Source organism: Lynx canadensis, chromosome B4 (genome assembly GCF_007474595.2).
Source record: "Lynx canadensis isolate LIC74 chromosome B4, mLynCan4.pri.v2, whole genome shotgun sequence".
Lineage (NCBI taxonomy): Eukaryota > Metazoa > Chordata > Mammalia > Carnivora > Felidae > Lynx > Lynx canadensis.
In genome coordinates this window covers 61,852,540-61,867,851 of record NC_044309.1, presented here as the reverse complement: position 1 = coordinate 61,867,851, position 15,312 = coordinate 61,852,540, and the positions used below count along the sequence as shown (strand labels likewise).

The window sequence follows — 15,312 nt, the reverse complement described above, 5'->3', positions numbered from 1 at the left end:
GCAACACTGCTATTATGGGAATACCAAGGGGGATCGGTGTGTTCTAGAACATCACCCTTATAGGATGGAAGTGATATCCATTGGGCAGCAGCCCCAATCTGTGTCAAAGACTCCGATCTTTTTTTTTTTTTTTTAATTTTTTTTCAACGTTTATTTATTTTTGGGACAGAGAGAGACAGAGCATGAACGGGGGAGGGGCAGAGAGAGAGGGAGATACAGAATCGGAAACAGGCTCCAGGCTCTGAGCCATCAGCCCAGAGCCCGACGCGGGGCTCGAACTCACGGACCGCGAGATCGTGACCTGGCTGAAGTCAGACGCTTAACCGACCTGCGCCACCCAGGCGCCCAAGACACCGATCTTTAAGGGGGTTCCCCCCAATGTAATACCCTCCATTAGAGGGAAAATCAACTTCTGACCAAGCTTACCCCCTCAAGTCCTACTTCAGGAGGAAGTGTGTGTAGGGTAAGGGAGAATGCTTATGTCTCACTGGCTTCTTTCCTTCTAAGACCCAGACAGAAAGGAGAGGCCCTTACTACTGATGGCTCAACTATCCTTTACTTAGGAAAACAAGTTTAACAAATAAAAGAATTTGCCAAGTTAGGTTCTTTTGAACAGTGATTGTAAGGTATATATTTTTTAGTCAAAGCATCTCCTATCCTGACCATATATATTTATATATTTAGATGTTCATGTATTTTTGACCTGATATGAAAATTACCTTGTAGGGACACATCCCATATATAGGATGGAAATTATTTCATCTTTTTAGCTCAACATCAATGTTAGATAATTATACCATAAAATGGAAAAATATCTTCTGCTCTGCTCAATTGAAAGTTGATTGTTTTTTTCTCTCATAGCATACTGTTATTTCCCCCTTTTTATGTACTTATGCCAGTTTGCTCATGTACATAAAAATTATACAAACATAAAGACACACAGATACAAATGTACTTGCTCCTAGATATTCTCTTCCAAAGTTCATCTGGATTTATGAATTTATAAATATTAACATCAACAGGTGAAAATTAGGTAGTGATTGTTATAGGGTTATCAGACATTTGGTCTGGAAAGAAATTTGACTTTGAAAGCTTTTGGATGAGACACATATGCAGATAGCCTGACTCCTGAAGGCATCTGAGTTTGATGGGTGATAAAGCTTGCAGACATTTCTATTTATGTCATATTACTGAAATCAAAATTTGGGGGCACCTGGATGACTCAGTCATTTAAGTGTCCAGGTCTTGATTTCGGCTCAGGCCATGATCTTGTGGTTCATGGGTTCAAGCCCCTAGTTGGACTCTGCACTATCTGTGTGGAGCCTGTTTGGAATTCTCTCTCTCTCTCTCTCTCTCTCTCTCTCTCAGAATAAATAAAAATAAAAATAAGAGATTTTGGGGCACCTGGGTGGCTCAGTCGATTAAGTGACTGACTTCAGCTCAGGTCATGATCTTGCGGTTTGTGAGTTCATGCCCTGTGTCAGGCTCTGTGGGTACAGCTCAGAGCCTGGAGCCTGCTTCAGATTCTGTCTCCTTCTCTCTGCTCCTCCCCTGCTCACATTCTGTCTCTCTCTCAAAAATAAATAAATATTTAAAAAATAAAAGCTTTAAGAAATATAAAAGAGCTACAATTTATTTTAAAATATTGAGAATTCAGAAAAAACAGCTAATCAAATAGATGAGACAATACATCTATGATGCAAAGATGAAAAATATTAGTGAAAGAATGTTTGGAAATGAAAAGCAAAATACCAACTCAAATGTTGTAATCAATGTAGAGAATATTATATAAAATCTGTATTTCAGCTGGATGTTTTTGTGTTGAAATTTATTGAAGACCATAATAAAAAATGTTGCATACACATAATACATTATTAATAACTATTAAAATAAATAGTTTACTACTAACTATTAAGATAAATGACACCAGCCACAGTCATATATTTGTTTTGGGGCTTATTATTTGGCAACTGTATATCCCAATGTAGTATGAATTCCACAAGAATTGTCTGCTTTGTCACTAGGTCATGTTCTGTACTTAACACACCACTTGTCATATAGAAGGTACTCAGCGAATCTTTGATACATGAATGGCCAGGTCACAGGTTTAATTGAGTGATCTATGGTCCCTATGATCTATTATTAGTCATACTGAAATGTTGCACAATGCTTTATAGATATTGGTGGTAAGTCTACTGAAACAGAGATATTAAATGGCAGATAGTGCCACTATAAACATACTGAAAATATTTATCCATTAGCTGATGTACCAAGTTTAAATTTGGCACATGAAAAAATGATTTTTAAGTCCTAACTTGGTAGGTGATAAAATTATTTAAGAGTGTAAAGCACAATGTTTGAAAATGTAAGTACACAATTTGAGTATAACATTGATAATCATGTATAATAGAAGCAAGTAAAAATGAAGGCACCTGGTGTATAGCACGAAACTGAGAATAGTTTTATAAAAGGAACTGTCTGATCATGAGGACTGGTAGTTAGTAAGAAGGGGGAGGAGACACAGGATTCTAAACTGATTGAATCTAACGTTAGTGGTACCCTTGACTTTCCTACGCATAGAAGAGATGAAATAGCTTTGGGGATAATAAGATCCACTTGGAATATATTGAATTTGAGGTGTTTGTGGGGCATTCGTATATCTATCTATCTATCTATCTTAATTTTACTAACTTGCTAAAACTTTTACCTCAAACTATAAGAAAAAAAAAAAGCAACATGAAACACCTTTTGAGCATCTGTACAAATACAGGTTATTTAGGGGCGCCTGGATGGCTCAGTCAGTTACGCATCCGACTTCGGTTCAGGTTGTGATTTCGTGGTTTGTGGGTTTGAGCCCTGCTTTGGGCTCTGTGCTGACATCTCAGAGCCTGGAGCCTGCTTTGGGTTCTGTGTGTCTCTCTCTCTCTGCCCCTCCCCACTTGTTGCATGCACTCTCTCTGCCTCTCCCTGTCTCTCTCAAAAATAAACATTAAAATAAATTTAAAAAAAAAGTACAGGTTGTTTAGCACCAGTTTAAATCCCCAATTTAAAACCTATTTCCTAATTCTCTTCTGCAGGTAATATATAATGTAATGTTTTTGTGTTAAGCAAATTGTTTCACAGATATAACACCCACCACCAATAACATAGGATTAAGTATTCACCTCACTTTGAAGTTAGCTGAGTTTCAATCTTCAGGGGAAATTAATTTTGTCTTCATTTGGTAGTCTGGAAAATGGTGAGTTGTTTTTTAAATAAGGAGGATCAAATTAGTCAGTTTTGCTATACCGGGAATTCCAACTCTTAGGGGTCAGCTGTTATCGTGAAAGCAGACTCCTCTGGAGACCAGGGACCAGATGTAACTAAGTGAACAACAGCTAGCTTCCATGCAAGCAAGAGCCCATATAATCTTAGACCCACAAAGAAGGAAGGTTTGCTGGTACCTTTGTGGCTAAGGTAAAGAAAACGGTTTAGATATTTATTAACTCACTTAGATCTCATAACAACCACATGAAATTATTAATATCGCGTCATTTTTCAGATAAGGAAACGAGATGAAATAATGTGCCCATAAATGGTTGAACCGGAATTTTAACCCAGGAAATCCTAGTTAAAATTTAGCACCAGTTCCTAAAGCTCTAAGCTCTTACCCACTACAGTAAGCTTCTTCTTAAATATGTGAACGACTAACCCTGACATGAAAAGTCTGGAAATGAAATTGCATCAGTGGAAACACTTTATCTGCTTTTATATTCTGGGATAGTTTCAATTTAGTGAAATTTCGTTTGAAAAAGGGAGTCTAAATGTTCTTGACGTGAGGAAATAAGGAGGCCAATACAGAAGTCACAAAACATGATGCAGATTGTACTGATACGCATTAGGGTTGCAAATGATAAAACCTGTGCCCAAGTCTGTCATTAGTGATGAAGCACTCTATGAGGCGTTGAGATTCATTCTGTGGCCCCTAAGTGTCATTACAAAGGTAACCCATTCCTTCCCGGAGAAGCTGATTCCTTATTGGCCACGTGGTTACACCTAAAATACATTTCAACCTCTGTTCTGTTTAGCCACACCCCTTTCATATCGACCACACCTGTTGATTCACAAAGGGCTCCGTAAGCAAAGGGAATATCGCGAGAACTCTACATTGTCTCCCATCTGACGTTTTCAGCGGTGGTTGTCGCTTTTGTTCTCGCGATATTTTCGGGTGAACGGGAGCCCGGCGGCCCGGGCTTCTGCGAAACATGGCGGTCGGCTGGTACCATAACACAAGGTAAAATACTGAAAGCCCGCCGGGTGATGTTCTCCCGATTGTTCCAAGGCTGTTCCGGTAGTGAATGCGGTTAAGGGGGCTGAGAGTCTGTCATGGGGTTGGTTCCCTGTCTTCATCACTGTCTTTTGGAGAGAGGGCCGGACTGGGGAGCCGCTCCACCTCCCCCGGGGGCGTTACTGGCAGGACCCTGGGCAGCGCAGCGCGGGGGGAGCTCCCCTCTTCTCAGTCCGGTATCTGTGCACTGTCTTGCAACCGGAAGGAGTTTAAGTGCTTCTCCGATAGCTGCTAACCCTGACCCATTGCTTCTCGCTGTGCCCTGTGCCCCGGTGGCTCCTCTCGTCCTCAGGGAGAAAGGTCCCGCGTTGTGAAGACCAGCCGGATCGTGTCCCTATCTTCCCGGGTGTCTGGCTCCCCGCCCCCATTCAGACCAATACCAAATTCTTGGCAGCAGGTTGCTCTCTTTCAGAAAGACCGAGGTCTTGGCCTCGTCTCCAGAGTTTCGTACGCCGCCTGGGGGAATGAGAAAGGGGCAGGTCTGGCAAGATACTTTAGGAGAGACTGGTCTGAGTGTAACTACTTTTCTTAAACCCTCGAGGTTTAAGAAACCCTCGGAAGGTAACTTGTCAATTCCTGGTAGAGAATAGCCTTGGATATAGGTTATATATAGAGTTGATAGGTCATTGTTTGAGAAAACATGTTTAGGTAACTTTTGTATTTGGGATTTAGTGCCCTCGAACTTCATGCAAAGTTACATAATGTCTGTTAAAATGTTGCAAGACTGGCTTTCAGAGGCAATTAAAGATACCTTTAAAAACAGGAGTTATTAATATGTTTGAAGTTGTATTTAAGTAATTGCCTAGCCTGATACATAAACTCTGGTATATCGCCATTAAAATAAATGAACCAGGGTTGTTCACTGAAAAATTCAGGAGGTTTGCTTGTTTTGTTTATTGATATCTTTAAGTTGGTGCAGTTATTCCAGTTCGAAAAACATGAAAAAAAAATAAATTTCATTGTTTTGGGAGGAGGAGGAGAGGAGTTTTGTTTTGCTTTTTTTTTGATAGTAAAACTGTAGTACACAACTGAGTTGAAATGGCTTGAGGGTACAGATCATAAAAATATATCAAGATTGAAAGATCTCTCAAAGGAAATCAGGCGTCTCCTGGAACATCAAAAAGAATTAGAAGAAAAAAATTTATTTTATTTAGGGTTAATGGTTTAATTGGAAGAAATGGTGAAACTTATTTTTAATAGACATTACCTTAGGCAGTCTAGCAGCTAACAAATCCTATTTAACAGTTTTTTTGTATTCTGTTTCTGTCTTTTAATGTCACAATAGGCAAGTTAACCTCTTTGTGTCTTAGTTGCCTTATCTGCAATGGGAATAAGAATAATAATACCTAACTCTATAAGGTAGTTGGTGAGGATTAAATGAGTTAAAATATGCAAAGCACTTAGAACAATGCCTGTCATATAGTTAGCATGCATTAAATGTTAGCTCTTCTTATTTTAATATTTCTGTTTCCTAACTTCTGTAGTTACTTAAGATGTTACTGGGGCGCCTGGGTGGCTCAGTCGGTTAAGCATACGACTTCGGCTCAGGTCATGATCTCACAGTGGGTGAGTTCCAGACCCGCGTCAGGCTCTGTGCTGGCAGCTCAGAGCCTGGAGCCTGCTTCGGATTCTGTGTCTCCCTCTCTCTCTGCCCCTCCCCCGTTCATGCTCTGTCTCTCTCTGTCTCAAAAATAAACATTAAAAAAAAAATTAAATTAAAAAAAAGATGTTACCTTGGTACTTAGTCAAATTAAAGACTGAAGAAGACACTTTTTTTTTTTTTTTTGATGTTTGTTTATTTTTGAGAGTGCAGGTGGGGGGGGGCAGGGCAAAGAGAGGGGGACTGAGAATCCAAGCTCTGCGCTGACAGGCTGACAGCAGCAAGCCTGAAGAACGGGGCTTCTTCAAACTGCATCAGGACCTGAGCCCATGTCATGGCTCAACTGACTGAGCCACCCAGGTGCCCCCGAAGAAGACACTTTTTTTTTTTTTTAATTTTTTTTGATGGTTTTTTTTTTTATTTATTTTGAGACAGGGAGAGAGACAGAGCATGAACAGGGGAGGGTCAGAGAGAGGGAGACACAGAATCTGAAACAGGCTCCAGGCTCTGAGCTGTCAGCACAGAGCCCGACGCGGGGCTCGAACTCACGGACCGCGAGATCATGACCTGAGCCGAAGTCGGCCGCTTAACCGACTGAGCCACCCAGGTGCCCCAAGAAGACACTTTTTTAAAGTAATTTCTTTCTGATCCCTAAAGTGATTAAACACTCTTCTTTTATGTGATTAATATGTCTTTAAACTCCATCTTCCAGTGCTTGCTTGCTTAAGCTGTATCCTCTATTAATTGCTGAGGTACAAATTGCTCCTTTCTACTACATATGGTCTTATTACAGTCTAGGTCAGTACTTCTGCTCTTGGTGCTAGTTAACCCATTCTCCTTGCATTTGGAGATACTCGTTCTGTTATAAATGTATTTCTCCTGTCCCTGACCTTTTTCCACTTCAGTTTTGTATACTTTTTTAAAAAAAAGTTTATTTATTTTTGACAGAGAGCGTGAGTGGGGGAGGGGCAGAGAGAGAGAAAGAGAGAGAGAATCCCAAGCAGGCTTTTTACTGTCAGGGCAGAGCCCGATGTGGGCTTGAACCCGCATGTGAGATCATGACCTGAGCCGAAACCAAGAGTCAGATGCTTAACTGACTAGCCACGCAGGCGTCCCTCAATTTCGTACACTTTGATTCAGTAGTTAGTATACTCAGTGTATTATTTGAGGAGGATTATATTTGTCCTTGCTTCACATTGCTACTAGGCACTTCCAAATTGTGTTGCCATCACTCTACAGTCTCTTCTCTTAGCTTTTCTATCACTTTATATCATCTTCATTCTGTTTGTGATATTAACTAACCTCAGATACTATCCCACTTTCCTCAAAGACTTAAACATAAATTTCAAGTATCCTACAAATGTTTGTATTTCTTTTGAGAATTAGAAACATTTATCAAATGACTCCTTTTTATCTTGGTTAGAAACTGTGAGGTAGCCTTTATGCCTCCCTCCCTCCTTTTAAAGTAAAATGTAATAGAGGATTCTGTGATGCTGAGGATTTTTTCAAAATTGTCACAGCTAATAAGGGCCTAGGTAGTAACCCAAGTTTTTCTGACCACAAAATTCATATTTATACCACCTTACTCAGCTTCCAAGTATACTTTTTTTAAAAATAACTTTGAAGGTTATTAACGTTTATTTGAATTATGTTGGTGTAAACAATTTTAAGAATAACAAGAACTCTTGTAAAAGGTCTAAGTTGTAAAGTGGAAAGAATTAAGTACTTTTGGGTGATAGTATTTGTCAATTGAAACTAAGTTATCTTTCATACAAAATGTTTAGTGTAAAGTATTCTAATGCAATATAATCAAATAATTTAAAGTTATAGATAAGTAGTTTTGCTTTTTGTTTCTGAAGTTTGTTGATGGCCTGGATAATATCTGTTTTGTGTCCTTTCTCATTCTTATTAATGGCTTGTATTAGTTTCACGGGGCTGCTCTCACAAATTCCCATAAACTGGATGGCTTAAAAACGTCGACATTTATTATCTCACAGTTCTGGAGGCCAGCAGACGGAAATCAAGGTCTTGGCAAGGCCGTGTTCCCTCTGGCTGTTCTAGGAAAGAACCTTCCTTGCGTCCTGTAGCACCTGGGTACTCCTTGGCTCTTCTTGGCTTGTAGATGCATCACTCTTATCTCTGCCTCTGTCTTCACGTGGCATTCTCTCCTGGTTGTGTCTCTTCAAATGGACTTCTGATAAGAACAAGAGTCATTGGATTTTGGGCCACCCTAATCCAGTTGATCTCATCTTAACTAATTACATCTTCAAAGATTCAACTACCATATTTCCACATAAGGTCCATTCACAAATACCAAGATTAGGACTTCCATGTATCCTTTTAGGGGACCCAGTTCAACCCACAGCATGGTCATATATATTAACCAATTAAATATTTCTCATATTGCCAAATATATATTAAAAATAGAAGTTAGCTCATAAAATGTGGGTAGCAGGAGTAAAATTGTTTCTCCATTTTTGTTTGGAGAAGTAAACTTAATTGAGCAGACTGTAAAAGGCGTCATGAACTCTGTTTTAATTTTAGCAAAACATTTTATAGTCTCATATTCAAATGGATGCAGTGATGAACTACGGGCTTTGTTGACATTATTTAGATTGAGGGTTGATAATGTGTGTCTGTGTTCCGGCATGAAAGGTGGTTTCTTATTTCTTATGCAGTTTTTCAAAGCATTGTCTTAGTCTCAACTATTATCAATGAGTTCCAGGACTTTTTTTTGTTTGTTTGCTTCTTAATATACATGACAGCTTAGGGCAGATATTGAAGAAAACAGTCTGGAGATTGGGAAAGTATGAGGAGCAGCACCAACCAGTGGGCAAAAAATTCTAATGCAATGGCTTCTAAATTTTTAGATTATGTGGACCAGCACAAAATATAGAGGGAATACAGGAAAAGAGGCTGGATTTGAGGACTGATGTAGAATTGCAGTTTTTTTTTTTTTTTTTAATTTTTTTTTTTTCAACGTTTTTATTTATTTTTGGGACAGAGAGAGACAGAGCATGAACGGGGAGGGGCAGAGAGAGAGGGAGACACAGAATCGGAAACAGGCTCCAGGCTCCGAGCCATCAGCCCAGAGCCTGACGCGGGGCTCGAACTCACGGACCGCGAGATCGTGACCTGGCTGAAGTCGGATGCTTAACCGACTGCGCCACCCAGGCGCCCCGAATTGCAGTTTTTAATTTCAGTAAAGCAGGACATCCAAAAACAAAAGAAACGAAAACCTCTATTACCCACTTTTATCATTTCATAAAAGAATTGACACACATAAAAAAGGAAGGAAATAATCTCCAATAAAATATTTTTAAATTGAATAAATTTAGCTTAAAAGTTTCATTTTTTTTTTTTTTTATTTAGGTTCAGAAAATTTTCTAATAGCATGGCAGTGACTTCTGGAAACCAGTGACTTGGTGTATTTCTAAATGCATTTTTAAAAGTGGCTGACCAAGCTAGACGGTGAAGGAAATAGATTGGGGATGGGAGCAGTGGGCCTGGAGAACGGGGAGAAGTCCAATGTACTGAAAACACAGGGAAAATGAAGAACAAATTCTGTCCTAGTTAGGAAATTAAAGAGCTGGAAGGATAATTGGTTCTGCTCAGAGAGGAAAACTAGTGTTTTGGATTTTGGAGATGGAGCTGTTTTGAAAGTTGAAAAGCCAAAAATGGTCTCGCTTGTGTGTGGCTTTGCATAGATGGAGGTCACTGGCTTAGAAAATCTGTTACATTTACATGGTAAAAGCATTATCATTGTGAATAAATGCCACAGGATGAGTGTCATAGGGTCCTGACTTGCAAAGGACTGTGAAGGAATGGGGAAGAAGAGAAGCATATTGAATGATCCAGGTGCTAAAGTTACTAAGGAAATTTTAAATAGATCCAGACGTTACTAGAAGATGATCACAAGTACTGAAGTATCAGTGTGCACTGTGGTTTGGAGCATGGACTCTGGAGCCAAGTTGTTTGGGTTCGAATACAGGTTCTACCACTTGCTGTGTGTCCCTGCAGATACTACCTGACTGTTCTGTGCCTCAGTTTCCTTATCTATAAATGAGAATAAAAATAGTATCATCTTTATAGAGTCGTTTAGAGGATTAAATGAATAAATAAATAATTCAAATAATACCTAACGTAAAATATGAAAGCTATAATTCTGGGTAGTGTATGTGCTCATTATTATTTTTTTAAAGATTTATTTATTTTTGAGAGAGTGCATTTGCATGAGTGGGGGGTGGGCAGACAGGGAGGGAGGGAGAGAATCCCAAACAAGCTCTGCACTGACAGTGCAGAGCCTGATATGGGGCTTGAACTCTCAAACCATGAGATCATGACCTGGGCTAAAATCAAGAGCCAGATGTTCAACATACTGAGTCACCCAGGCACCCCTGTGTTTATTATTATTAGAAGTAGACTTGAAAAGGGAAGAAATGGTTGAGAAATCATAATAAAACACCGACTGCCTTACCTGGTGAGTCTCAGAAATGAAGTAAGGATTTGAAGGGCATTACCACCAGGAGAATGTCAAGTGTCATGAAGAAAACAGATAAAAGGATTGCTTTCAGAAAAACAGAAGTTATTGGACAACTTGTTCATATCAGAACAGTGGCTCTGTAGAGTAGAGTGGCAAGTATTGGAGATAGAATGAGTTTCTTTGATGATGCAGGTTAGTGCTGGACTAACAGGAATGGGACAGGAGGAGTAGCAGAGTGGCAAGGTGCTCCATTCTAGAAGAGTAATCATGGAAAACAGGAATGGAAAATGCTAGATGGAGGCGGGGAGGTAGCCAGGTAGGAGGAGTGCTGAATAAGCTGTGTGAATTGTTAGAAGTTTATAAAACTTACTAGCTGCTTGTCATATCTTTATATTTATATATAATATAAAAGAACATATTTATAAAACTTATAAAAATATAGCAAGTTTAGGAGTAAAATTCAGTTTTGTCATTTGCTCAGCTGTGCTATACCTATTATGTGCCAACCACTGTTCTAGGTACTAGGACTACTATAATGAAAAAAAACAAAAATTCCTCTCCTTGTGGATCTTATATTTTTATATATTTACTTATCTTAACTGTTTTGATTGGTAAGCTGTGCTATCATGGGTATTTCTGGGAAAATTTCCTTCCTTCATATTTTGGGGAATGTCCCACCTTTCTTTTTTTCTTTCCTTTCATATTTATTGTATACCTCTGTGCCAGGCATTGGAAATACACAGATCAAGTTAGGGTTCCTGCCCTAACATTAGAGTGGAGAAAACAGAAAATTAAACAAGCAATTAATTGAGTCTGAATTGCCTTTGGAATGACCCCATGAAAATATCATAGAAAGCAAAAATATATGTCTGCGGAGAGATTTGTACTGGGAATAAAGATTTGAGAAGAATGGGCATATAAATGGAAATTGAAGGGAGGGGAGATCAATAGGAAAGAGAGTCGGAGGAGGGCCTAGAGCTGAATCTGAGTGGAAGAATCTGCATAGTAAACCAAAGGTCTTAGAGATAGAATGAAAATCAGGAATATAGTATTATTTAAGGCAAGGTAAGATGCTGTTTCAAGATGAACAAGAAGTGATAAACTATTTTTTCAGAGGCAAAATTAGGTAAGGACTAGAAAGCGTCCATAGAATTTTATACTGAAGAAGTTGTTCATGGGGTGGTTGGGTGGCTCAGTCAGTTGAGTGTCCGACTTAGGCTCAGGTCACGATCTTGTGGTCCGTGAGTTCAAGCCCCATGTTGGGCTCTTTGGTGACAGCTCAGAGCCTGGAGCCTGATTCAGATTCTGTCTTCTTCTCTCTCTGCTCCTCCCCTGTTCTCATTCTTTCTCTCTCTCTCTCAAAAATAAATAAATAAACATTAAAAAAAAGTTGTTCATGACTTACAGCAAATTTAGTTAAGAGATGAACATGTAGTGAGGAAGTAGTCACACTGTACAAATGGGGACAATTCATTCTTTTTTTTTGTTTTTAAAGTAAACTCTACCCCTACTGTGAGGCTCGAACTCACCCTGAGATCAAGAGTCACATGCCCTGTGAGTCGCAGCCAGGTGCCCTGACAATTCATCCTTTTAAGTTTGGTTTATAGATAAGCAGCCAGAGATCTATAGTTGGAGTTGGACTTGATCTTAAATGCAGAGTTTCGTTTTAAAGACAAGCGGTTTGAACGTGTTTAATATTTAACCCCAATAGGAACAAATGAGCAGAAATTGAAAGATTGAAGAAGGATCGGTCTTGGTGCAGTTACCACTAAGCAGGTACAGAAAATAAATGTGATTGCTCAGAGTTGAACAAACTTAGGGAGCACAGCTTATGCTTACAAACAGAAGCATAATTTACAAATGAGAATACCAGTTTTATAACTGTTATGGGGATCAGAAATTCATCTGTCTTGTCTACGTGTCTCTTTTTTCCTTAAGAAAAACATACACATGAGAACCAAAATTATAATCTGAAGGCCACGTTGTGTTTATGGAATAGAAAAGAGAAGTTAGTTGGATGTTTTTAATGGCAAATGAAATAAGTCTATTTTTGCATCCAAACTTCACTTTAGGACTGATTAGTAGTGCCCCTGGTTAGGGACTAGTGTCTTTTGGACAGTGTTCATGATCACTGCCAGTTTTTACTTGTCAGACTCTCCTTTTTCTTCATGAATGCCCTTTATATGGCCTATTCTTTCTGTATTAATCCTACCCATGGATTTCAGACAAGTCTTTCTGCTTTCTTCTGGAGACCTTCTTTTTCTTTTAGTGACTTCCACAACTATTTGATTTATTCTGTTAGGTGCTGATTTTAGTAATAGAGCTTTGATTTTTGGTAATGCTTTATAGCATCACCAATAGTCTTACAAAAGTTACACAGATATTTGAGAATTCAGTTATTTTCATGGCTTTGTAACATATTTTAGATATAGTTGGCATACTGATCAAAAAAAGAATACCAAGCAGTCCATTTTTAAATATTTTTATTTCAATACATACTTATTTTATTTTAAATATTTTATTTATTTATTTATTTAATTTATTTAAAACTAATTTGGAAAGTCCAAAATTTTCTTAAAAAAGACAGTAAAATCCTCCCATGATCTACTTTTAACATTTTTGCATATAGACTTTGAATCAGTTTCTTGTAAAATTTTCCTTTTGTTTCCCATGAAACTATATGTATGACCTTCTAGTCTTTTCCTAATGTATATGAGTATTTTCCTGTCATTAAATGTTTTCTTTTTTAAGATTTTCAGTGTTTACATAGATTCAGAGCTTTTAATTCACTATAGTTTTTATATTGACTACCAGATATTTGTTTCTAGTTTCAGTATTTTAAAATGACATGAAAATTATCCTCATAGGGCGCCTGGATGGCTCAGACGATTAAACATCTGACTTTGATTCAGGTCAAGATCTCACGGTTCATGAATTTGAACCCCACACCAGGCTCTGTGATGACAGCTCAGAGCCTGGATCCTGCTTCAAATTCTGTGTCTCCCTCTCTCTCTGCCCCTCCCCCAATCACCTTGTGTCTCTCTCCCTCTCAAAAATAAACATTAAAAAATAAAAAAAAAAAAGGAAAATTATCCTTTCAATCAAAGTTTTAGTGACACCAGATTATTATTTTAGGATACCTTCCTAAAAAGGGAATTCACTTAGTCAAAAGGGTAGTGGTGAATATTTATATTCTTGCTAGCAATATAGATGAGTGTGCCTATTTTATTTACTTCATTGTAATCTATTAGTGGGAATATATTAATATATTTGTTAATTTAATAGAAGGAAAGTTATTTCTTATTTTAATTTATACATTTAAGTATTATGAATGTCAAGTACTTTTCACTTTTTTGCTGTTTAATGTGTTTGTGTGTATAAATTGCCTTTCATTAGTATTTTTTTGTCAGAGTGAGATGGAGAAAGGTGAGGTTCAGCTAAGTGTTAAGGTGTTTTTCTCAAGGAGGAATGAGATTGTTAAGTTGTTTCAAGAACATTTGTCACTTACCTAAAATTAAAAGAAACCTTTGTATCTTTTTTGGAGGATTCATTTATTCATCATTTATTCCTTAGCATGACTATATGAAAGAAGAAGAAGGTTTTCCTGAAGATGAGGCGACTGAATCGGAAAAAAACCTTGAGTTTGGTGAAAGAGTTGGATGCCTTTCCAAAGGTTCCTGACAGCTATGTAGAGACTTCAGCCAGTGGGGGTACAGGTAAGTATCAGTTCAGATTAAAACTCCCTTACTAAGTGCAACTTCTCGGTGAGCCAGTCAGCTCATAGAGAAATGTAGCCATGAGGAACTCATCAGTGAATTGCATACCTGTGACTGCTCCGTCCTCATGTCACACTGTCCTAATTTTATTGTCATATATATTCTCTTTGGCATCTAACCCATAGCAGTCTATGCATTTAGCAGTATTTATTAAAACATTACTGAACAACTTAATCCAATTTTACTGCTTTGGTGCTCTTGAGTTATGTATAATTATATATAAATAGAATTGAACTTGGAGGAAGTTATTTAATGTTGAACTGCTTGAGTTCTACTTTGGTTAAGAATAAATCAATTTAGACATTATAACAGAAATTCTTAAGTTTCACATTGTTGGAGAAGGGCAGCATGAGGTAATAGTTAAGAGCTTTGACTCTAGAACCAGACTGTCTGGATTTAAATCCCACCTCTTCCCCATCCTAAGTACCTGACTTTGAGGAAGTTAACTTAATCCATCTATGCTTTAGTTTTTTCTTCCATGAAATGGGGATGGTATCAGTATTTCCCTGGCAAGGTTACTTTAGTGATTAAATAAATTAATATTTATAAAATGTTTAAAACAGTACCTGTTACAAATAGGAGTATTTATTAAATAAAATAAATATGAAATATATAAGAAAAATATGCAGCTATGACAGTATTTACTATTATTTCTTTCCCCATGAAGAGCTAATAAAATAGCATATTTCACATAAGATTGATATTTCATTTGGTAAAGTATAGTAAGGGGTTTGCTATTTCTAACCTGCAATTAAGTTTTATTAATGAAAACAGTGCAAGTTGTTGCATGATCCATTTTAAGTGTGTTATGTCATAATATCTGATAGTTCTCTTATTTTTTGTCAAATCTTTTGCCTGTTTTTATAAATGAAGTGATATATTTGGGAGATTCTAAAGTAGATGAGAGTTTTATTAGAGATTTGGAAATGTTATATGAGTTTCTGGCACACAGATTGTTATCGCTTAGGAATTAGTCTAGGAATTTAGACTAGGAATTAGGAATTAGCAATTTAAACTAGGAATTAGTCTAATTTTGTTTTTTATAGGTTGGGCTACAGGCATGGATGATGCATTTTTAATTATGAGGGTACTTCTTTCACATTTGTACTGTAAAACTATGCTTACT

At 37.7% G+C, this 15,312-nt stretch overlaps 1 protein-coding gene across 2 annotated transcripts in view; it reads left to right on the top strand.

Moving 5' to 3' along the window:
• The first annotated feature begins 4,191 nt into the window (after window positions 1-4,191).
• Window positions 4,192-15,312, top strand: part of ERGIC2 (ERGIC and golgi 2) — a 43,539-nt gene continuing 32,418 nt past the window's right edge. The window contains exons 1-3 of one of the 2 annotated variants that reach the window (XM_030322082.2): window positions 4,193-4,273; window positions 12,122-12,186; window positions 13,984-14,126. In XM_030322082.2, the coding sequence (XP_030177942.1) occupies window positions 14,021-14,126 (106 nt within the window). In that variant the 5' untranslated portion in view covers window positions 4,193-4,273; window positions 12,122-12,186; window positions 13,984-14,020. Of the gene's footprint in view, window positions 4,274-12,121; window positions 12,187-13,983; window positions 14,127-15,312 lie in introns of both variants that reach the window. The other variant, XM_030322083.2, reaches the window with a different exon arrangement.